At 47.9% G+C, this 22,941-nt stretch overlaps 1 protein-coding gene across 6 annotated transcripts; it reads right to left on the bottom strand.

The window, feature by feature from the left end:
* Positions 1-1,200: 1,200 nt before the first annotated feature.
* Positions 1,201-13,678, bottom strand: LOC100054254 (MHC class I polypeptide-related sequence B). Of its 6 annotated transcripts, XM_070244388.1 has the most exons (7): positions 13,492-13,678; positions 6,055-6,318; positions 5,477-5,764; positions 5,022-5,126; positions 4,625-4,903; positions 4,364-4,503; positions 1,201-1,552 (listed from the first exon to the last, which is right to left on the bottom strand). In XM_070244388.1, the coding sequence occupies exons 2-7, from the start codon at positions 6,095-6,097 to the stop codon at positions 1,454-1,456; spliced, it is 954 nt and encodes a 317-aa protein (XP_070100489.1). In that variant the 5' UTR covers positions 6,098-6,318; positions 13,492-13,678; the 3' UTR covers positions 1,201-1,453. The 6 variants fall into 6 exon arrangements, with proteins under 6 accessions (XP_070100489.1, XP_070100488.1, XP_070100487.1 ...); XM_070244387.1 differs by having other exon boundaries at positions 1,201-4,503; positions 13,492-13,614; XM_070244386.1 differs by lacking the exons at positions 4,364-4,503; positions 13,492-13,678 and adding an exon at positions 10,730-10,932.
* Positions 13,679-22,941: the final 9,263 nt, after the last annotated feature.

The following is a 22,941-nucleotide window of genomic DNA, read 5'->3' as shown; positions in this document are numbered from 1 at the left end:
AGGGCCGTTTGGACACTAATTAATAAATAATTACCATTATGTGAGAGGGAAAAAAGTACTCTTTGTTTCTATGACTGTGATTACATTTACCTTACAATTGAGAAAATTCTAACTGGTATATATGTGTACCAACTTTAAGAATAATTATCCCGAATGCATTTAGAATAATAAGTTTGCATAATATCCTTTCTGTTTTCTGAAAGTATAACTTGCTGAAGAACCTACCTTAATTTTAATTAAAAATACTGAATGAGTTTAGGAATTCAACAAATCAGAGAATGGCAGATACTGCAATGGAAATATGAACAAAATTCTTTTTTTCCAGTTTTATTGAGATATAATCGACCCACAGCACTCTCTGAGTTTAAGGTATACAGCACAATGACTTGTCTACACAGATTATGAAACGATAGCCACACAAAGTTAAGATTCATCATCTCATAGAGATGAAAAAAGGAAAGAGAAAAGAAATGTTTTTTTCCTTGTGACTCAGGATCCACTTCCCTAGGAACTTTCGCACACACCCTACAGCTGTGGGAAGTAGTCATCATCTTGGACATTACATCCCCTGAACTGAGTTCTCTTAGAGCTGGAAGTTTGTGTCTTTTAATCGCCTTCATCCAATTCCCTACTCGCCACCTCCCGCCTCTGGTAACCACAAATCTGCTCTCTTTTTCTATGACACACCACCATCTGTGTGCCCCAAGACCAGAAGGCGGGAAGGACAGAGCATCCGGGGGACTATCTCACCTCCCCATCGGCCTTGCACAAATCAGTCTGAACTGATGGAGGCAGAGGCTGATGCTTGATTGATTCATCCACATTCTCTGCTCATTTATTCTCTCATCAACTCAGTCCATGTATCTTCAGCAGTCACTTCACCCCAGAAGCACACTGACCCCTAATCTTCTTAATCTGGGAACCCCAGAGCACTGTCCCAGTCCCCCTCCCCTGATGTCACACTTCAGCATTGCTTCATCACCAGGTGTCACCTCTTCAGGCAGAATTTCCCTCACAAGCTCACCCAGGAACATTGGCCCCAGGTGTCCCATCCCAGCTCCTCCCAGCCCTTTACGCTTGGCTGTGAACCTGTCACTCACTGGGAGTTGGCGGTGATGGAGGTGGAGATTTTTTAAGGCTGTGTCCAGGCATCGAGACACACCTCTCCTCATGAGGAGCAATAACAAAGGAACTCACAGATAAAGCTCACTGACAACAATATAATTAGTATATAGGTAATGTAACATGACATAAAAATATTGATAATCTGGTGAGCTATAAGGACCTTAAGGATAGTAACACTTGATCCTGCATCCACAACTGGAAATACTGTTATTTTCCCCATTTCTTAGATGAGGAAACTGAGGCACCAAGAGGGAAAGTGCTAGTAAGACCCGAGCAGAGAGCTGAATTCAGGCCTCCTGGCTGCAGATTCTAAGCCTCCTCAGTTGAATCAGTGGACTCGGGCTGACAGCAGAGACTGAAATCCCAGCTGCTCAGTGCCATTCAGGTCCGTTGACGCCATCTGGTGTTGAGGTTGCAGGCTAACGCTCTGGGGAAAGAGAAGCCAATAAGTGTTGAAAGGCTGCAGATTGTTTTCTATACCCTCAGGAATTCTCTTTCAGTTGCGCCCAAATCAGATTTTGCCTTTCTATCAGGGAAAATAACACCCCCACTTTTTCTCCCTCTCATCCCACCCTTCCGAGCCCTTGCTGATCTCCTCCCACGACTCCAACATCCTCGCCTGTCCCTGCTTCCATCACCCACCACGCAGGAAGAAGAAAGGGCCACAGGACTAAGGGACAGCATGCAGGAGTGGAAAGCCAAGGCCCTCCCCTCCTCTCAAGCCCCCAGTCTCCCCAACACGGTGGGAGGCCTCCCTGAAAGAGAAGCCCCTACTCCTTGGTCCTCCAGGCCTGAGAGTGGTCACACACACACTTCCTTCTCTCCTTACTTCTCAGGCCTCCTCACCTGCACAAGCATCTGCCCACCGGGGCCGGCGTCTGCTCCACTGGCCCTGCTCCACCACAGGCACTGACCTCCTGCTGCAGCTCAGCCTCCTTCCCTCCCCCAGCCCTGAGCCAGCAGCTCCGAAATGGAAAGCCCATCAGGAAGCTTAGCTGACGAGTAGGCCCCGTCTGTACCGACCTGACCCTGGAGCATCCAATGCTCGCGGAGGTCCGGCCTGGCCGTGACCTTCACACCTGACCGAGGCTCTCAGGTGGCACTTGGCCTTCTTTGCTCCTTCTTGGCCCACTGGCCCCTGGAATCTCAGCTTCAGCCAGAGTGCTGCTGCTGCGCAGAGGCTGCCCAGGCCTTCCTGCTCCTGTTTCTAGCAGGGACTCAACTGGACACTGCTCTAACTGCCCGAACGAAATCTGCTTCTCAGTGTGGACTCAGGGGTTCGTTTTGTTTTGTTTGCAGGGGAAGAGTCACCCTAGCTAACATCTGTTACAATCTTCCTTCTTTTTTCTTCTTTCCCCCATGACAAAGCCCCAGTACACAGTTGTGCATAGTTTTAAGTTCTTCTGGTTCTTCTCTGTGAGCAGCCACCACAGCATGGCTACTGACAGGAAAGTGATGTGGTTCCAAGCCTGGGAACTGAACTTGGGCCACTGAAACAGCACGTGCCGAACTTTAACCACTGGACATCAGGGTTCACTCGAGTCAGGGGTTCCTGAGGCCCCTCAGCCTGAGGCGGTGTCTGACCATCTCTGCACCCTGGGACTGCCACTGCCACCACACCCAGCTCCCACATGGAACCCTCCCAGACACAAAGATCCCCATGAATTCCTGTTTCATTCCATATGAGAATATGAGGAAATCCTATTAAGGTTAGCCAGCTGAACACATAAACATTAGTTTTGGACAGCAAAATTTAAAGTAGGAATATTGAGAAATGAGCACGTCTTTCACACTCTATTCTTGACTAATGCCCCAGTGACAGGGGGAGGCGACCATGTCTGCTGCAAGGGAACCTGAACTGCTGTTCCCTCTCTGGGGGCCAGAGCAGGATACACCACAGACCCGCAATGGCCTCTGCTCTGGCTGTAACACAGATGGAGCCCCTTGCTGTGGGGGAGGTAACAAACCCTCCCAGTCTGCCCAGGACATAGGGCCAAGTGAGAAAGGAACTAGGTTCAAGGGTGAGAACTTACTTCCCTCTCAAGGGTCACGTAGAACTGGTGGGAACAAAAGACCCAAATCCTGGCACCCGTCAGCCCTTCACACTTTCAGGCATTGCTTTTCTTCTTTGCCCAAAAACAAAACTCCCTCTTCCCCTTTCCTTGCCCCTCCAGCAAATTGGTTGTGGGGAAATGATGTTAACCATCCCTTCCTCCAAAGTACAGGGCAGTGACCATCATGGGGAAGAGAACTGGCTCAGGGACAGCCAGGTGAGGCCCCAAACACAGCCCCAGTGCCCACTCTGCATGCCCCCTTGGACTGGACCCCAAGGCGAAGGGCAGGAAAAACCTGCAGGTGGGATACAAACAGTGACCACAGCTGCCCTGAGAATGGGCTGTCCTCTCTCCCCACATGGTCCAGGGTGATCTGCTCTTCTGCTCTTCCATATTATCTGGAAGGAAACTCCAGGAAGCATGAGGGCGTGTCCTGGGAACTAAGAAGGTGTAGAGGCCAGGAGGGACCCCAAGGAAACAACACTCGGGAGACGGTTCCCGGGGGAGAACTTTGAAGGTCTACAACATGGACAGAAGATGACCGCCAGTGCTCAGCACCCAATTGTCTGTTGCAAGTGGGACCTCCCAACGGGACGTCCTAGGCAGGGCTCGGGCACCAACCTGTGACCCCCACTTTGGGCCTCGTGGGTCTTCTACTTGCATTCCTCATAGTGGCTGGAGAACTGGGGGGAGCGGGTACAGGCAGGAAGGGACTACAGGTGTCCCCTCTCATTCCTATGCCTCCCCACTGTGTGACATTCCCACTAGGTCACAGATGATTTTACTGCTTGTTCCTTCTGATTCCATGGTCACTCAGGCCTTTCCCAACAGGCACATGATCCCAATACATTCCCCCTGGATGAGCTGGTGAGCCTGAGTTACAGAGACAGAGGGTCCTCCCTCTGACAGAGCCACGGTCCTCCCTGCTGCCCAGTCCTTACCCAGAGCAAGGAGTGGCCACAGCTGCACACTCAAGGGTCAAGGGGCCCAGCCTGGCCTTGGCTGTGGGCAGGACTAAGGGGTGTAGATGCAGATGCGGCCCCCCTTCCCCTCACAAGTACTCTAACCCTCAGCTCTCCTTACAGAGGCTTTTCATCCTCACTTCTATCATGCATAGGGAGATAAGAGGGCCCTACATCCCAGGCAGAGCCCAGCCATGTCCGCTCACTGCCCAGTTTTCTCACCTGGGCTCTCTGCAGCTGGTTTTGTCTTCTTCTTCTTCTTATGTAACATACGACACACACAGTCACAGCACTAATAATAATACCACCAAGAGCAAGAGCCAGAATGACTGGCCATTCAAACTGCTGCACCACGGCCTTTCCTGAAAAAGAGCCTTATGACAACCTGCGCACATGAGAGCCACAGCCCTTCTCTCTTCTCTCCCACCCAGGCCCCTGACTCCACCAGGGTCAGGACCCCCTCCAGGAGCACCCCAGGCTCACCAGAGGTCACAGGGTGTGCAGTGTGGTTCCCGCTGTGTTCCAGGTGACACCTGAACCTCTGCTCTTCTTTTTGGGGAATCCTTATGGCCACCCAGGTCTGGTAGGTGCCATTGCCATCAGGCAGGACACCCCTAGACTGCTGGGCATCCTGGCTCAGTGGTTTCTCATCCTGAAGCCAGGTCACTGAGATGTTCCGAGGGGAGAAGCCGAAAGCCCAGCACGTCAGGGTGACCATGCCACCCGAGGCCTGGCTGCGCGTCACGTTCACTGCTGGGGGCACTGGGGAAGAAAGCACGAAGCTAGTGAGGCTGGTGTCCCAGCCCCACTCCCCTCCGAGGGAGATGGAGACCACAGGGCTCCCCACACCGTCCCAGCTCTGGCTGAAGCCCTCACTGACCCAGGACCTTCCCAAGCCTGTCCTGCACCCTAAGGCCAAATTCCTCTAGACTGCCAGGAGGATGGGTGGGATTGAGGTTCACTCTCTTGGATCCACGTGGTGAGGCTGTGAAAGGAGATGAGGGGGTGGTTTGTCTGTGACAGGCAGGCAGGGAGTCAGGGGGACTCGCACCCCAGAAGGAGGCTTCCTCTCCTGCCTGACACCCACCTTCCCAGTTTCAGTGTTCTGTGTAAGGCCACACCGCTTCCCTGGATTATGGACACTGGAACGGTTCATTGCCCTGCCCGCCTGTGTGGTTTCTTTATCCAGTGGCTTTGACACAACAGGCAAATCACAACACAAACCCCCCTCACAACATATTTGCATCCCATAGTGCAGGGCGGTTTCCTCGGGCAGAGTTGGCGGGGAGCCTCCAGGGGCCTGGAGGACAAGTAGGTCCTGCTCCAGGGTCATACCTGTGTGGTCCATGAAGCCCATCCAGGATTTCCGATATCTCCGCAGTCTTCCACAGAGCTCTCCCTGCACACGGGCACGGTAATCCTGGCTTTGAAAGCCATCTGCTTCCCAGGACTTCTTGATCTCCACAGCCTGGGTCTGAGCCGAGGACTTGGCCACCGTCCACTCATTGGTCTTCGGGTTATAGGAGAGGAAGAGCTCCCCATCATAGCAGAAATGCCACAAGCCCCTGGCGCTGTTGTCTTCTTGGATCTCACAGCCCCGGATCTCCTGGAGGGAGTGAGAGTCTGCCCCCACCGAGCAGTGACTTCTCCATTCTCTGTGTCCCTCTGCCTTCCCTGCCCAAGTGAGAAACTCCAGCCAGGAGACCCCCACCCCCCACCCCCACCCCCGGCTTCCGTCCTCCATGTCTTCCTGTGCTGGCTGAGTAATGGCCACCTCCCTGTTGAACTCCACAGGCCCCATTCCCCACCCTCACTTGCAAGCAAATCCGGTGGAATGACACAGGTCCTTGCTGTCTGCCCCAAACTTTCCTGGAAAAGATCTCATATCACCTGTGTCTCCTCCCCACACTCACCTCCTTTCTGGTCCTGCAGGGCCATGATGTCTGCCAGAGTCATTTTGAGGTCCTTCCCCTTCTCTGTTAAGTCTTTTGTCTCTGTGTTCCAGGTTTCTGCTCCCAGGACAGTGCCTGCCCACAGCCCACGGGGCTCTGCCCTGCCTTTTTCACTGTCATAGTGCAGGAAGGGCTGCCCATCCAAGTATCCATCAGCAAAAAATCTTGGTTGCACAGATCCATGGTGAGACACCACTGTGAGGTTATAACGAAGACTGGGGCATCCTGGGCAAGGAGGAGACCACATGAAACTGTCAATTTGCAGAAATTTGTGGAATTTACAGAAATAACTGCACGTAAGATGTTTAATAGAAAAGTTGTGCTGTCCTGAGTCTCTCAGGGTCTGGAGGATGCAGAAAACGCACATGTGCAAAGGCACAAGGATGAGCTTTCCAATATAGGAAAGTAGGAAAGGGCAAAGGAGGAGAGGGAATTGCAGAAGGTGGGGGATGGAGATGGGCAAACATGTAGGTCAGGTGCCTGGAGAGGGAGGCAGGGGCTGCCTAAGGGGCCAGGTAGGGGACAGGCTGGCCTGCAGGGGGCAAGGGAGAGGCAAGAAGGCCATAGAGAAGGGGAGGTGTCATTAGGGCAGAGTCAGGGGATGTTAGGGGCCTGGGATGGGAGGGATCCATGGTCAGCTTGACTGTGGTGCAAAGATGGGATACGGTGAGATGGGGAGCGAGGGGTGAGGGCTCACCATGGGTGAACGAGTTGGGGCCCAGGGAGAGTGAGGCTTGAGGCCTCAGGCATAGGGGTGGATTGTGACACAAGAGAGTTTAGGTTGGGCCGTTACCTAATGGGGGAGGTGAAAGTGTGGGCCTTGGTCTAGAGGTGAAGAGGCATGGCGAGGCCCCAGGTGGCAAGCTGGATGGACCTGCCAGGGCATGGACCTTTCCCATCCCCTGGGAAAGGCGGGTGGCAGGGTCTCAAAGAGTCAGCGCAGTGTGTCCAAGGAGTTGAGAGTTAGAAAGGAGGGGGGATAGAAGAGAAAATAGATCTGAAATGCCAAGGTGCTCAGCCTGGAGAAGGAACTACATGGTTGGAGCAGGTCAGGTAGAGGGGCAGGAGCAGGAGCCTGCACTGGAGGGGAGTTAGGAGGATGGAGCACCAAGACAGGGGACAGGTCTGCGCATGAGGGGCTGTGCAATATGCCTCAGGGCTCCCCGTGGTGAAGGTATTAGGAGAGTAGGGATGGAGGGAAAACTCTCTGGACAAAAGACACCCTGGAAAGTTAGGGTTCAGGATAGTTTGGGAGAGCCACGTAGGTGAAGGTGCCATGTAGACAATGACCCATGAGGGGTGGAGGAAGGACTTGGAGTGGGGGGAAGGGGGAGGGGAAGGATATAGTAGAGAGGGGTCAGAGAACTGCAGAGAGTAGGGGATGGCAGTGGGGAGAGGTCAAACGACCGAGGGGGCACATGATATGACAGGGGAGGAGGCTAGGAGAGAGTCTGGTGTGGGAAGCTGGCGTATCAGAATATTAGAGTTAACATTGGGAAGGGAGAGTGAGAAGGGAGGAGGGAAGAGGCCAGAGAGGTCACAGATGGAATCCGTTAGCCAGAAGCCTTCAGACTCTAGCCTCCCTCGGTGTGAGAGTCAGGAGCAGCCTCAGTACCCACAGCAGGAGGAAGTGTGGTTAGAGCCTGGGCTCCCCCATAGAGCTCCTGGTCACTAGAAAAAGGTCCCTAACTCCTAGGACTGAGACCCTTGAGAGCTGACTGCCTGGATTCTCCTTGTTGTCCAAAGCAGGAATTCAGACAGGAGCAGAGAAGACAGTACTCAGGGCCCTGAGAGGGCACCCCACAAACCGGTGGGAAGTGTGTTCTGAGCCTCAGACCTCCAACGTCCCTTGAGTGCCATTCAAAGCACCAACCAAGGCAGCAGTCCAGGCCCCAAGGGTGTCAGAAGCAGTGACGTGTTCTAACAGGAAGAACCAAAGTGGATGGCACACTGAAGGGTAATAGGATATGTCACCCCAAAATATGTCTCTTTGATGTATTGATTATTTTGAGTGGTAGGCCCTTGAAAAGAAGCAAATGGGGCGTAACGTCAGCATCATGGCAGAGTGAGTTGTTCCCTTGGTCTCTTCCCTCTAAGTTATAACTAAACAGATATTCATGAACCAACAGAGAATTCCCTACACAGCACAAAAGGACACCTGAGAGAACCACACTGCCATCCATCTGAAGGTGGGTGGACTAGATGCCCAGAACGCAGTGGAACTAGGTGAGGGCACCTCTCCACCTCCCCAGCAGCAGTGATCCCAGTCTCAGAATCTCACACAGTGGCCGGGTAGGAGTGTAAATGGAGGAGGACGACAGCCAGCCCAAGTACGAACACTTTCTGCGTGGTAGCCTGGCCCGCAGTAGCATCCACAGTGCCGTGGTGGCCTCACCTGTGGATCAGCTCCCCACTGAGGTGTGCATCTCAGCCACGGCATAGGTGCACCTGCCATCTAGTGCTCCAACTCAGCTGGTCCCCATGGAGCACACTGGCCCCGCCATGTGAGTGCAACCTGCCAGGTGGCTGTGGCAGCGCGCACAAAGGCAGAGTTTCTCTACCCTCCCAACTACAGCAGAGAAGGCGGGATCAGAAAACACAGCTCCTGCCCCCCTACCCAGGGGTGGCAGGGACAATCTGTGATGTCATACTACCACAAACACACCAGCAAAGGATCAATCATAAAACACCAAGACTACATCACACCAAGAAGCTTCTGCAAGGCAAAGGAAACCATGGACAAAACGAAGACAGTCCACCAACTGGGAGAATACACTTGAAAATCAAACATCCAACAAGGAGTTAATTACCACACTATAAAGAATTCATACAACCCAACATCAAAGAAACAAACAATCTGATCAAAAAATGGACAGAGCAGGGGCCGGCCAGGTGGCGCAGCAGTTAGGTTCCCACCTTCTGCTTTGATGGTCCAGAGCTCCACGATTCGGATGCCAGGTGCGGAGCTATGCACCTCTTGGCAAGGCATGCTGTGGCAGACGTCCCACACAGAAAGTAGAGGAAGACAGGCAGGGATGTTAGCTCATAGCCAGTCTTCCTCAGTAAAAAGAGGAGGATTGGCAGCAGATGTTAGCTCAGGCCTAATCTTCCTCAAAAAAGTAAAAAAGAACACAGCATGTGAAGAGACATTTTTCCAAACAAGATTTACAGATGGCCAACTGGCACATGAAAAGATGTTCAACATCCCTAATAATTAGGAAAATGCAATCAAAATTACAATCAGATATCACCTTACACCTGTCAGAATGGCTATAATTAACAAGACAAAAAATAACAACTGTTGGTGAGGGTGTGGAGAAAAGGGAAGCCTCATTCACTGCTGGTGGAATGCAAACTGGTGCAGCCACTATGGAAAACAGAGATTTCGCAAAAAATTAAAAATACAACTACCATAGGATCCAGCTATCCCACTACTGCATATTTACCCAAAGAACATGAAACCAACAATACAAAGAGATTTATGCACCCCTATGTTCACTGCAGCATTATTCAAAATAGCCAAGACATGAAAGCAACCCAAGCGCCCTTCTACGGATGAATGGATAAAGAAAATGTGTCATATGGACACAATGGAATACTACTCAGCCTTTAAAAAAAAAAAATCATCCCATCTGCAACTATATGGATGGACCTTGAGGGTCTTAAGTTAAGCGAATAAGCCAGACAAGGAAAGCAAAACACCATATGATTTCACTCCTACAGGGAAGATAAACACATAGATAAAGAGAACAGATTAGTGGTTACCAGAGGGGAAGGGGTTGGGGGGTGGGTGAAAAGGGGCAAAGGGGCACATATGTATGGTGACGGATGAAAACTAGACTATTGGTGGTGAGCACAATGCGTCTATACAGAAACTGATATATAATAGTTTACACCTGAAATTACACAATGTTATAAACCAATACGACCTCAATAATTTTTTTAAGAAAAAGCAAATGCAGGAAGAAGCTTTGTCTGAATTCCCCTTATCTACCTCAAGATAGGTCCTCCAAAAGGAAGTCAACTGGCACAGATCACAGGCGAGTTTCATTAACCAAAGATCGATTCTTATGACAGCAGAGGAGACACCGTGCCCGAACTTTGTCACAAACTACCAAATCCCCCATCTATTCTTCTAAGGGCCCATTCACCTTTCCTAAATCATGTGCTCTCCCTACAGACCACCTCCCCTTCCCTATTAAGATGGATGTGATCCTGAATTCTGAGGCACTCTTCAGAGGAAGGGATCTCCCTGGGAGTCTCTCCTGGATACAGGAGGTACACCTGTTAATAAACTTTGGGTTGTTTTTCTCTTCTTAATCTGTCTTTGATTACAGGGGTCTCAGCTAGGAACTCAGAAGGGTTGAGGGAAAATTATTTTTTCTCCCCTACAACCCCAAGTATAGCAAAGAGATTAAGATGAGACCAGAAAATGGCGGGGTGGGGTGGGGTGTGAGGGGTGAATGAAAGACTGGGAAGAAAACGGAAAAACGAAGGGAAAAATCCTGCTCCAACCGCTGCCGCACCCCTCCCCATCCCTCCCAGCCCCCCCACCCCACCCCGCCCCGTGCCACAGGCCCCCTCCCAAGGCCCCATGGTTCCCCCTTGGCTGCGGACTGCAAATAACCCCACTCACCAGCAGCTGTATGCAGGTGGGCAAAAAGGGCAGTGCCGGCCAGGAAGGGCAGAACATAGCACAGCCACATGGCTGAAATGAACAACCTCCAGCAAGTCCACAAGCTCTGAGGAGCTCATCTGAGCCAGGAATGTGGCAGCAAAAACTTTTAAGACTTCACCGGGGCAGCTCTGTAGGCTCCCTCCCAGAAAACATCGTCATATCACACCCCGTCCAATCCTGAGCCAGCAGAGAGAACTACCTGCCAATGAATGTAACTTACCCTCCCAAGCCCAGGCGGAGTATAAAAGCCTGAACAACACCCAGGGGGAACTGAGGGAACTGACATTCATTCCAGTCCAGGGCTATAAAAGCAGGTGATTTGGGGCTGGCCAGGTGGCCCAGCATTAAGTTGGCACGTTCTGCTTAGGCGGATGCCAGGTGCAGACCTAGGCACAGCTTGGCAAGCCATGCTAGGCAGGCGTCCCACATAGAAAGTAGAGGAAGATGGGCACAGATGGTAGATCACGGCCAGTCTTCCTCAAAAAAAAAAAAAATTAAACAGAAAGCCTGCCGTTGAGGATCCCTACGAAGGTTAGAGCCCGAGTGAGTACAGCCAAATAGCAGGGACAGGCTCTGGGCAGCTGAGTGTTAGGGCCCCAGCCTCAGAGGCACCCAGTCACTGCAGCCCTCCCACCAAAGCGGACTTCCTGCCACAGACCAGTGCTGGTCTCACTGAGCTCCTGTACTGACATGCCACTGGCCAGCCTTTCTATGTCTTCTTCCTGCCTTCAGCCACCTCTGCCTCCCAGAAGTAACTTCCCCAGTTGAATCACTCAGAGTCGAAACTCTCTTAGACTCCAACCATTAGAATCTCCTCCTCTTCCTCCCAGTGACTCTAGATCCAGTCAGGTCCCCTTTCCTGGGGCTCCCAGGGGATCTCTTTATTCAGTGCCTGGGGGATCACAAGCCCAATGAGGCAGCTCCCCAGTATTCAATCCAACACGCACCTCTCTCCAGACTCCCCTTTCCAATCTGCCTCAGGACATCTGCACCTCTGCAAACATCTGCCCCTCAAATTGAACAGGTCTACAAGCAAACTACACTACCCACCACACCAGCCTCTCTCCCACCCCGAGTTCCCTTAGCGTCACCATCCTTGGTCCTTTCTGATACCTCTTTCCCCTGCCTCATGGACTCAAAGTCAGCTCCTCCAAACCCTTTTCAATCCCACAGCCACTACCTTAGTCCAGGCTTTCATCCACCTCAGCCTAGAAAACTGCAAAGGCTTCCTGAACACTGTGCCTGTCCCCAGGTAGAACCATAAGGCCCCAAGAATTGAACACATAATGCCTCTATTCTACCATCAAAGCCCACAGCTGCCACAGCCTGCTGTCTGGCAGCACCCCCATTTCTCTGGCGGCATGTCCCCTGGGTTACTGTAAGAGTGGACTCCCCCCATCTCCTCACTCTGTCCCACCAAGATGCCACTGCTGAAGCATCTCCCTCCTCCGCATTACTCTCACCTCTGCCTTCCAACCCATCAGACCTGCACATCCTAATAGATCATCCCAATTAGATGGTGGTCATGGTGGCACAACCTCAGGCTTATACTAAAATCCACCTAACATACACTTTACAGGGTGAAGTATGTGATATATGAACTATGTCTCAATAATAATCACAATAATGCCATCCTGAAAGACTCCTTCTACTGAAAGCTGTGTCTTACCCCCAACAGACATCTCTTGGTCTTTGGAACATCTCACCCATGCTCCTCAACCTTGGCAGCTTCCTAGAACCACCTGGAGAGTTTCTACTATCCATATGCCCAAGCCAAGGGCAAAACCAATTGAATCAGTATCCCTTGGGTTGAGCCTAAGCCTTAGTATCTTTTCAAACTCCCTCGGCGATTTCAACATGTAGGTGACTTTTAGAACCACTTGTCTAGCCCAGGGTGTGAACCTTCCTCATGCTGCCAAGCGAGTCCTGCCTTGAACCCCATCCTACCAAATTATACTCCCCTCACTAGATAATCAGCCACTCCAGGAGCAGGAACTATGTTCATTTCACCTTTGACTCCCCTGAAAACGCTTTTTAAAAGTTCAACTATACCCACCATTAACAACCGTTCCACTAAGACCCTTCCCCTACACTTTTTCTATGGATGGAAACGTCAGGCAACAGAAAGTTTTAACAGTTTCTTAGGTTTCACACCCATTTTTATTAACTAACTTCTTTGACCATGACAATATATTTAGCTAGACCAGGTGTGGGTCCTGTCTCATCTCAGAGAGATTCTTTCCATTGCTAAAGATCACAAGGGGAGTGAGACTGTAAAGAGGCAGATGGAACCCAACTCTCCTGACAGCTGGTCCCAAGCCCTTCCCTTCATGATGTCAACCCTTCTTGAGGACTTCCTAGGGGCGGCAGTTCCAGCAAACTGTCTCATTCAGCTCATCCCTCCCCAACCAAAAAAGACTTTCAATACTTTAAGAATAATAGTATGCTGGGTTTGTTCCAAGGCAATTAAAGATGCTTGCAACAGAGATGAAGCCACAGCCACTCTTTCTGGGGGGTAGGAGAGGCTCTGACTGTCTAGGGCTCCGGATTTGGGGTGCTCCCCAGGAACTGTGCATGGCTGCCCTTCCCCCAACAAGCCACCCAGGTCGTCTTCTGAACAAATCGTTTCCCCTCCACCCCACCCGGCTTCCAGCCCCCTTCTTTTCTGCCCCATAAACTCCTTTTTCTCGTCTACTCTCGCCTTTGGACCCCAGACTCACAAGCAAGGCTGAGTCTTCCTCCTTGCAGATGCGCGCCACTGCTGGGTCCAGAAAACCAACTGAAAAACTCAGGGCGGATGCTTGGGAAACCGGAAACCACCGAGTTTCCTGGGCGGCACCTGGGCTTATTTTCAAGAGCGCTGGGCCAGAGATTACAGGGCTGATTGACACCCGCCCTCCCCCAACCCTGGCTTGAAGGAAAGAAAGGTTGCTCCTCGTTATAAAAGCAGAAAAAAGGCGCTTATGGGCAGAGTGGGAGGGGAGCCAGCTGCACTTCGGTTCCTGGCTCCCAAACTCCTGGGCGGTTACTCCTGCCCATTGTGAAAATGCAGACCTGCCTGGGTCCCTGGAAACTGGAAGTCTGCATGGGGATGTGGAATCTGGCTTATTTTAAACAGCATCAGAGGTGTTTCTGAGGCAGCCTCCTCCTCCACAGTGCCTGGACCTTGGATTCTCACAATAGAAAACCCTTCCTACAGCCTTGCTTCCCCCCGGGAAGGAAAGTGTCCACCGGGAGACCTTCCTGTTTGAATCCAGCTCCAGCCGGCCCAGTAGCACTTTACAGCTTACAAAATACTCAGGCAAAAAGCCCACTCTGGTCTTGGTACCTGACCTCTGCGGGTTGGAGGCAGTGATGCGGGTTGACCACGGATTCAAATATGCAGGGAATAAAATGTAAAGGATAGAGTGGGGATAGGAGGGAGGAAAGGGGGAAAGTGTTGAAGAAAGGAAGAGACAAGAAGAAAAAGCATGGAAAAAGCTAAAGGCGAAATACATTTCAAAAAATTTAATATTATTATTTCTAACCTTTATTTTCCGCTTCTATGTAGTTTGTCATTTGTTACCGCTTGACTTAAGCTGTTTGATCCATCTCTGAATGCATAAATGGATGACCATTTGAGAGTAAGTTGCAGAGAAGAAAGTTTTCCCTCCAGATGTGTGTGTGAGTCTTTTAGCAAGAAGAACAAGGTGTTTTGTTGTTTTTACATAACCAAAGTACAAAGTTCAAAGAGGATGATATTTTTTAAACCAACTTCATTCCAGAGTACTTTACATATGATGTACTGCATCTATTTGAAATGGACACCTGGCTGAATTTTGCCAATTGCACACACCCATGTCACCACTACCACAGTGAAGATGTAGGTCATTTCCATCCATCGTCCCCAAAGAAAGGTCATGTGGTAAAATTCTTTGCCGCTAATAAAAGGCATAAGCTAGATTTTAATGTGTTGCTATGAAAAAATGTGTCCAACACACTGTGAGGTGTAGGAGTCTGGAATTGGCCACCCCAACATATGTCTCTTTGGCATGATTATTTGAGGCTGGTTTCTTTGCAGACAGGAAAGCAACTGAACAGTAGAACTTGCTTGCCCTTTGTTAGGAGACATTTACATTTGTAAGGTAAATCTCTATCTATAAAGATGCCTCCCTCTCTGTACCAGGAAGAAGGGGAGATGACCTTGCCTCTAGAAACTCTTAATCAATGCCAAAGGCAAGGACTTAAATCTGCATTTTGTTTACTGTACTTGTGTGGTAATCTCCCATGATTGACTCCCCCTCCCAACGTTGGCATTTCTTTAAGGATTAAGCATCTTTCCTTAGGCTAGGAACTGTTTGCTACGCTCACCTGTGACCGCCCAGCTTGAGACAATAGACTTACCTCCTGCTACGCCCTCCAAGATAGCAGACCACTACCTGCTGTGTCCATCAGGCACTGTGCCAACAGGGCAATCTTGTGACTATTGTGGGAGGGACATTTCAATCACATGTGAAACACCCTGTTTGGGGGTATATAACCACTCTGTGCACCCCACTTCTTCGGTGCCCTTTCTTCCTTCAGGAAGAAAGACCCCGGGCCATGGTCCTCATAAAGCTTTGTTTAATTTTCACTTGCTGTTCTGTCTCATGTGAATTTAATTCTTTCTCCGGCCAGACGAACCCACATTAGGTAGAGGAAAAGTCCTCCTCCCCTACAGAAGCTTTTGTCAAAGGTTAAGAACAAGCAGAGGGGCTGGCCCCATGGCCGAATGGTTAAGTTTGCGTGCTCCGCTGCAGGCGGCCCAGTGTTTCGTTGGTTCGAATCCTGGGTGCGGACATGGCACCGCTCATCAAACCACCCTGAGGCAGTGTCCCACATGCCACAACTAGAAGGACCCACAAAGAAGAATATACAACTATGTACTGGGGGGGCTTTGGGGAGACAAAGGAAAAAGATAAAATCTTAAAAAAAAAAAAAAAGAACAAGCAGAATTATAACGCCAGTAATCCCACTTACATAATTTATGTTTTAAATAGGGAGAACCTGGAAGATTCCTTACCAAATGTTTGACATTGATGTCTCCAGAAAATGAGATAACTTGGTGATTTTGACTTTCTCGGAACTATTGGAAGTCTATCTTTTAGTGTAATTATCCATCTGCATGGGAGTCAGGGAGAGAATAGCTCACTTTTAAAATATTGTAAAACTAAGCCCCAAACTCAATAAGTTACAGATTTTTAAAAACCAAGATGTTAATTAAAACCCAACACCAGATACTTCCTCCCCTAAGACAATCTTTCACGTTTCCATAGCACTGAACCTTTCTTAAATTGCTTCTAAAAGGGATGATTTTAGTGCAGTAGACAGAGAAGTCACAACTAAGACAAAAGGCGTGGGCTAGAAACAAAAGGAGCGAAAAATCAAGTGCAGGCACTGGAGACCCTGTCCCAGTTATACTTCACCACATTCGAACCCTGCGTTGCCATACTGCCCTGGGGTCTTAGACAAAGTCAGGGCAGATCTTGTTCCCTGAGCATCGATTTGCCCTTGAGAAAGGTCCAAGGTTCTGCAGCAAGTCTGAAGAATCACAGTGACTTTCTGATCTCCAGAACTTTCAAGAATGTTTGGGCAAAGGCAGTGTCTGTCAGAGGATACAGCCCATCTGGGTGAGGCTCCCTTGGGCTCACTCCTTGGCAGTGGCCTGAAGGAGAGGACTCAGAGGAGATGTACGGGTGGATCTGAGGCCATGAGGGGCTTCCTGGGCAGCTGTGCTTTGCTCAGGTGAGGGGTGAGGTGGCAGCAGGAAGGCAGGAACTCAAGCAATAACCTCAGAGAAAGGAAGCACAGAAGTAAGTGCCGCAAGCCTCCACACTCCTCCTTCCTCCCCCAATCTCGCACTCCTGCCTCCTTCATCCCACCCTGTAGGGGGAAGTACAGAGACAGGGGCAGTACAGTAGAAACAGCAGGCTTCATGGGCCTTGTGATGGTGCCTGGCTCCCTTCTTCAGGAGACTCGTGATGAGGTCAAACTGGGAGAAGACTGCAAAAGTTATCCTTGAAGAGTAGGCCCTTATTTCCCACACTGGCTTATTTATCAAATTCATCTTAATAGCATACAAAAACAAAACAAAACAAAATTCTGCTGTGATTTTTCCGGGCAACAAACGGCCCTGCGCTCTCCCCATTCCTCATGGGCTTCAGGCCTCCCAGCACTGAGGCTCCAGGCTCCAGACCTGCTGCCTTCAGGCCAGGCCCCTCTCCTCCTGGACTCTCTTTACCTCTTGTCAACCTCACTCTGCTTATCTCTGCTACCTCATCCTTTTCCACTCCCTAGACCTGGCTCCTGAATATCTCTCACCTTCTTCAAAGGCTTTCTCCCCCTGAGTACACATTCCTCAAACTTCAGGAAAAAACAAACACCAATAGAGAAATCCTGCAGGTCTCCAGGGGCTCCCAGTCTGGACATCAGCCCCCACTTCCACTCACCCCTCTCTCTCTGTGTAAATGGAGAGTCAAAGGCCTTAACCCAGCATCTCAGAAGCCTCCCCACTTTGGCATTCCATGCAACCGTTGGTGTTATGTGGGTAAACAAACTTTTGGGACCTCTGTCCCTGGTCTCATAGCTGAATCTAACAAGCAAGCTGTAGAGGCTTAAAGTCAGTACCAAATCCAGGCTGCACTGTGAAGGAGCCATGCAGCCATCCTAAGCCTGTGTTAGAATGAATATGCAACCCCACATCTCATGACTGAAGATGCCCGCTGGATAGATCCACAACAGAAAAGGTAAAGGGTACCTCGCTCTCACATTTCCCAGCGGCATTTCTTAAAGATTGAGGGAAAAAGTAAGACCATGGTCGTCGCCTCCCTCCACACATAGACAACACCAACACTCCAAACCTTGTTTGCCGCATAACCGGAAAGTTCTTGTTTGTGTTATCCTTGAAGTATATAACTATTAGATGCGTAAGCCCTTTCCTACACATACACTGCTTTGCTAAAAAGGATATAAACTGCACTCAGATCTGTAGATCTCAGAGCAGCTCCTCAGAACACTCTGTCGGACTATTTCCCAGGACTTGACCTCCTCACCTTGATTGTGAAGTGAATTCCTTAATTAACCTTTACCTGGACTCCTTATTTCAGCTGACGTGTGCACATGTGCTTTTATTTCAGGACATGGGACAATGATATTCATCAGAACTGCGGACTATGGAGACACCCTGTCCCCCGGAAGCTTAAAGCACCGTGCAGTAGAGAGGAGAAGAGAGTGTGGGCGCCCCTGACTCCAAGTCTACTGATCACTCCTAGCAAAAGGATACTGAAAAGAAGTTCAGGACAGTCCATTCCCTCCAGGGACCAGGCAGGGATGTCAGAGCCGCCAGGAGAGGTTGTGAAAGTCGATCAAAGAAAAATCATTACAAGAAAATCCCTATATCACACTTTGAAGCTCACAAAAATGATTGGAAAACCAAAGCCCTAGCTCAGGTGACATCACTGAGGTTGGCGGTAAGGCTTTGTGAGACCTGTAGGGAGAAAGAAGGACATTTCTAGGACTGCAGCCCAGTAGCCCCTGTGTCTTGGGGCCTCCAGAAAGGACCCTCTCTCTTTAGCAGTGCTGAAGAAGTTCTTTGGACTTCTGAGGTTTTTATTCTTATTTGTTGACTTTGTAGATGTCAAGTTCTTTGAAAATCTTGGAGTTAATTTGCTTTGACCTTGTCTAAGTGTGAAATCTGAGACTGTGCCTGTGCAGGAAACAAGGGACTGGCCCTGTGACCATGGCCCCAAGTGAAGGTCAATTTTCTGTGTCAACTTGCCTAGGCCACAGTACCCAGATCTTTGATCAACGTTTTTCTAGCTGTTTCTGTAAACTTATTTTTTAGATGAGATTAATATTTAAATAGGTAGAGCTTGAGTAAAGCAGATTACCTTCTATAATGCAAGTGAGCTTTATGCAATCAGCTTAAGGTCATAATACAAAAATATAATCCTGTCCTCCCCGAAGGCAGAGGAACTCATGGGGAGACTGCTTTCAAACTTGAACTTTAACATCAGTTCTTCCTGGGGTCTCCACTTGGTGTCCTACCCTTCCCCACAGATTTTGGACTTGACGACCTCTGCAATCACATGAGCCAATTCCTAAAACTAAATATCTCTCCATATATATATATATATACACACTCAAACATATGTATTAGATACATAAATGTATATATAAAATATGTATATTTTCATATATAAGTACATATTGTATATATTATATAATATATAAATATATAATAGAAATACTTTATAATTTATAAAAGTAAATATGCATATAGTAAATACATTTGATATAAGTATATATTAGAAAGTAACACACAAGCACACACCCACACAAATATATTTTCTAAAACACTCTCACTAAATGTTTCAAATGCTCCAGCTTGCCTAGTAATATGCTAGCTTTAGCCTTAACTAAATGTTAGTTTAGCCTTCACATCTAAATATTTATGTTTTCCTCGGTGTTGATTTTTATAATTCCTGTATGTTGCATTGGGTTTGTTGCAGTAAGCCAGCTTCAATCAGTTGTGGAATTCAGACAAGGAAGCAAATGGGTGGTTTTCCATTGAATTACTGCTAACACCATCTTAAAAATGTACCAACACTGAATCCAGTCACTTCTTGCACTTCAACTGTTTCCATCCTGGAACCATCCTCTACGACGTGAACAGGTAGGCCTTCCAGCTGGGCTCCTTGCTGACTCCCATGCCTGCTGTCCATGACCCATGTAACAGACAAAGTGTCACATCTCTGAAATTGTGCCTTAGAACATATCCTCTCCACCACATCCCACAGAACACCCCAGTGTCTTCCCTTCTTACGCAGAATGGAGCCCAGTCCCTCACATACAAGGCCCTCAGGACAGGGCCCCTCTGACCACTCTCGGCTCATCTCATCACTCTAAGCCTGGCTCACTCGTCTGTACTCATATCAGTCACTGGACACTGCCCAGTCCTGTCTCAGGGCGCCTGTTCCTGCTGTGAATCCCCGTGTGTATCTCCTCCCTAAGGCTGCTCCTCGCACCATTCAGGTCTCACTCATGCATCCAGTAGTCAAGTCCACAGAAACATCATGTCCAACACAACTGTCTGAAATGTAATGTCCTGCCATCTCCCCTCACCAATCTTCTAGCCCAAGCATATTTTTCTCCACGGCAATTATCACTAATTCTATACCACATTTCATATGTTTAATGTCATTACCACTGGCATATATGTTCTTTGAGCAAGAGATCTTGTCTGTTCCTTCACTGCTGTATCCTCAGCATCATCCCCAGCACACAGTTGGGCCTGAATAAATGTGTCAAATGAATGAATATGTCAGTACAGCGATTTAGAGAAGAATTTGACCACGTGCATGAAAAGGCTTAAAAATCTTTGAACTCTTTGACCTAATACTTACCACGTGAGTGGCCTATGAATTTTAAACATCCGAAGTACAGGGGAATCTTGATGCAAAACAATGCTTGCCAAATCATTATTTACAAGAAGATGAGACGAAAATAGATGGATACAAATGGGGTCTGGTAATATCTCTTTGCTTGAAATGGTATGAAGTTTGTAAAAGAGGTGTAAAATTTATGCAGAGTTTATAACATGGAAAAGTATTTGTTGTATAACAGCAAATTTCATTTCATAAAGTAACATTCAGAATAACCCATAACATGTGAATGCAACTTTGTAAAATGAACAAACACACACATATATAATTTTATTTTATATACTATTATTTATATAACACATAAATGATAATTTACAAGTTACGTAAGTATAAATTATAATTTATATAATATGCAAATAATATTTACATAATAATAGTACATACAATACTATTTTATTACTATTATATTATATGTAGATATATGTATATTTCATATATGTAACACATATAAAACCACAGAATGAAAATGAGGACCGCTACAGATAGCAAGTCCAGACAGCACCTTTCACAGTGGAGTCTATGAAGTTTCAACAATGCAACACTTAGTGATTTTCTGAGGACAAACCATATTTCTATATTTCCTCTATGCATTTCAAAGTTTTCTATGATTGAACAGGTTTTTATTTTCTAATATAAAAAACATATTTGAACTTTCAAAAGAAAACATTTGAAGTAAAGTGATAAGGAAAAGAAGTCCAGATCTCCTTCCTACCTCAACCTGACACAAATCTCTCCTTTGGACTTCACAGGGCGGAAATCCCTACAGATGGCTCCTCAGAAGAATACATAAACTCTTCCTCCACAATCCACCATCCATCCTGTGGTTAAAGAGATGGTTAAAGAGCTGAGCAATAAAGGCGATATTAAGAATAGCATCCATTTATAGGTTACTGTTTGTCGTATATATATATAAATGTATGTATCTATTTCTACATGTGTACATGTATGTATATTTTTTATCCCATCACACCTGAAGGAGTTGGATGGATTCTTCCCTTTCTAAGCTTCAGAATCTGAGACCCTGAGAACCTAAGCCTTGGATCATAGAAAATGTTGGTCTTGAGAATTAAAGGACACTCAGGACCTGCACAGCTCACATGGGCATCAGTCATATGGGCAGAAGCTTCTCAAGAGCAGGAAGAGCAACTGAGATCCCAGGACCTTTCACACTCACAGTCTGTCCACACCCCGTGGAACAGAGCTGAAGGACGGGCCAAGGTAAGAGTTCCAGTCTTTCTTCAGTTGTGGGTGGCAGATGAGTGAGTCGTTCAGCTAGCAGCGGGGTGCCTGGTGTTCCTACAGCCATCTTTAGTTCCTCTGCTGAGGATTCCAGCTGCACATACCACTGTGTATTGATTTGTGAGTAGGCTTCTCTTCAGAAACGTACACAGGACACCTCGAACATTAACACCCATCATTGTTAACTGAATCCTACTAATTGGACAATCTCCTAACTCCCACTGAAAATTAGCCTCAGACTGGCATCTGAGAGTTTGGATCCAAAGCAGGAAGTCATTTAGGGGTTTAGATCTTGCCGATCTGACAGGATGTTCTGAAAGGCATCTTTCTACAGGCAGAAGACCGAGAGTGAGCTCTAAGTGGGAAATGAAGTCCTGAGGAGAGAACAAAGATGAGCAGAATCTAAAGCAAACCTTCACATTTACTATACAAAAGTTTCTGGAATATATTCCCCAGCCTTTTAAAAAAGTTGATATAAAATACACAAAACATCCATTTTAACCATTTTCAAGTGCACAATTCAGTGTCATTTAGGGCATACGCAATATTGTTCAACCATCACCTCTATCTAGTTCCAGAGCAGTTTCATCACCCAAGAAGGAAATTGCTTAGCCTCAAGCAGTCACCCCCTATTCCCCTCTACCCCCAGCCCATGGAAACTGCTAATCTGCTTTCTGTCTCCATGCGTTGGCCTCTTCTGGATATTTCATAGAAAGGGAATTGTATAATATGTAGCCCTTTGTGTCTGGCTTCTTTCACTTATCATATTGTTTTCAAGGTCCATTCATGTTATAGCATGTATGAGTATTTCATTCTTTTTTATGGACAAATAATATTCCATTGTATGGATATCCCCTTTTCCCTTAGTCATTCATCAGCTGTCGGACATCTGCATTAGCAGTTGTCTTTTAAATCATAGAGGGAGAAAAAGAGGAATTACAAAAAAACGGAAAAAACAACAATACTGGCTTTTACATTTAGCCATTTAGTCATCTTTCCCAGTGTTCTCTATTTCTTTATCAAGCTTGAAGTTACTTTCTAATGTCCTTTTATTTCAGCCTAAAGGGCCTCTGTTAGCATTACTTGTAGGTCAAACCCACTAGAGATGAACTCCCTCAGCTTTTGTTCATCTGGGAAGGTCTTAATCTCTCCCTTATTTCTAAAAGATACTTGTGACAGATAACAAGAGATTTTCACATATTGAGGTATGTGAGGTAGCTACTCAAGTTCAAAACTGATTAGGCTTAAAATAAAAAGCCTGACTTATGTCCTATCAAACATACATTGTACATCTGCTTATCTTATGTCAAGAATGCACTCTCTGAAGATAAGAATGCACACCTCCCCTCCTACAGCCTACTGGTAATGCCCTGTTGATAACGTGGATTAATCCCTTCTCGGACAACTCAATACCTCTTTGCAACTGAGTACCTCTGAAATTTGGATGAAAATGTATCCTAGGTGTGTTTA

Source organism: Equus caballus, chromosome 20 (genome assembly GCF_041296265.1).
Source record: "Equus caballus isolate H_3958 breed thoroughbred chromosome 20, TB-T2T, whole genome shotgun sequence".
NCBI lineage: Eukaryota > Metazoa > Chordata > Mammalia > Perissodactyla > Equidae > Equus > Equus caballus.
Note: the sequence above shows the minus strand (reverse complement) of the source record. Positions and strands in the feature narration are given on the sequence as shown.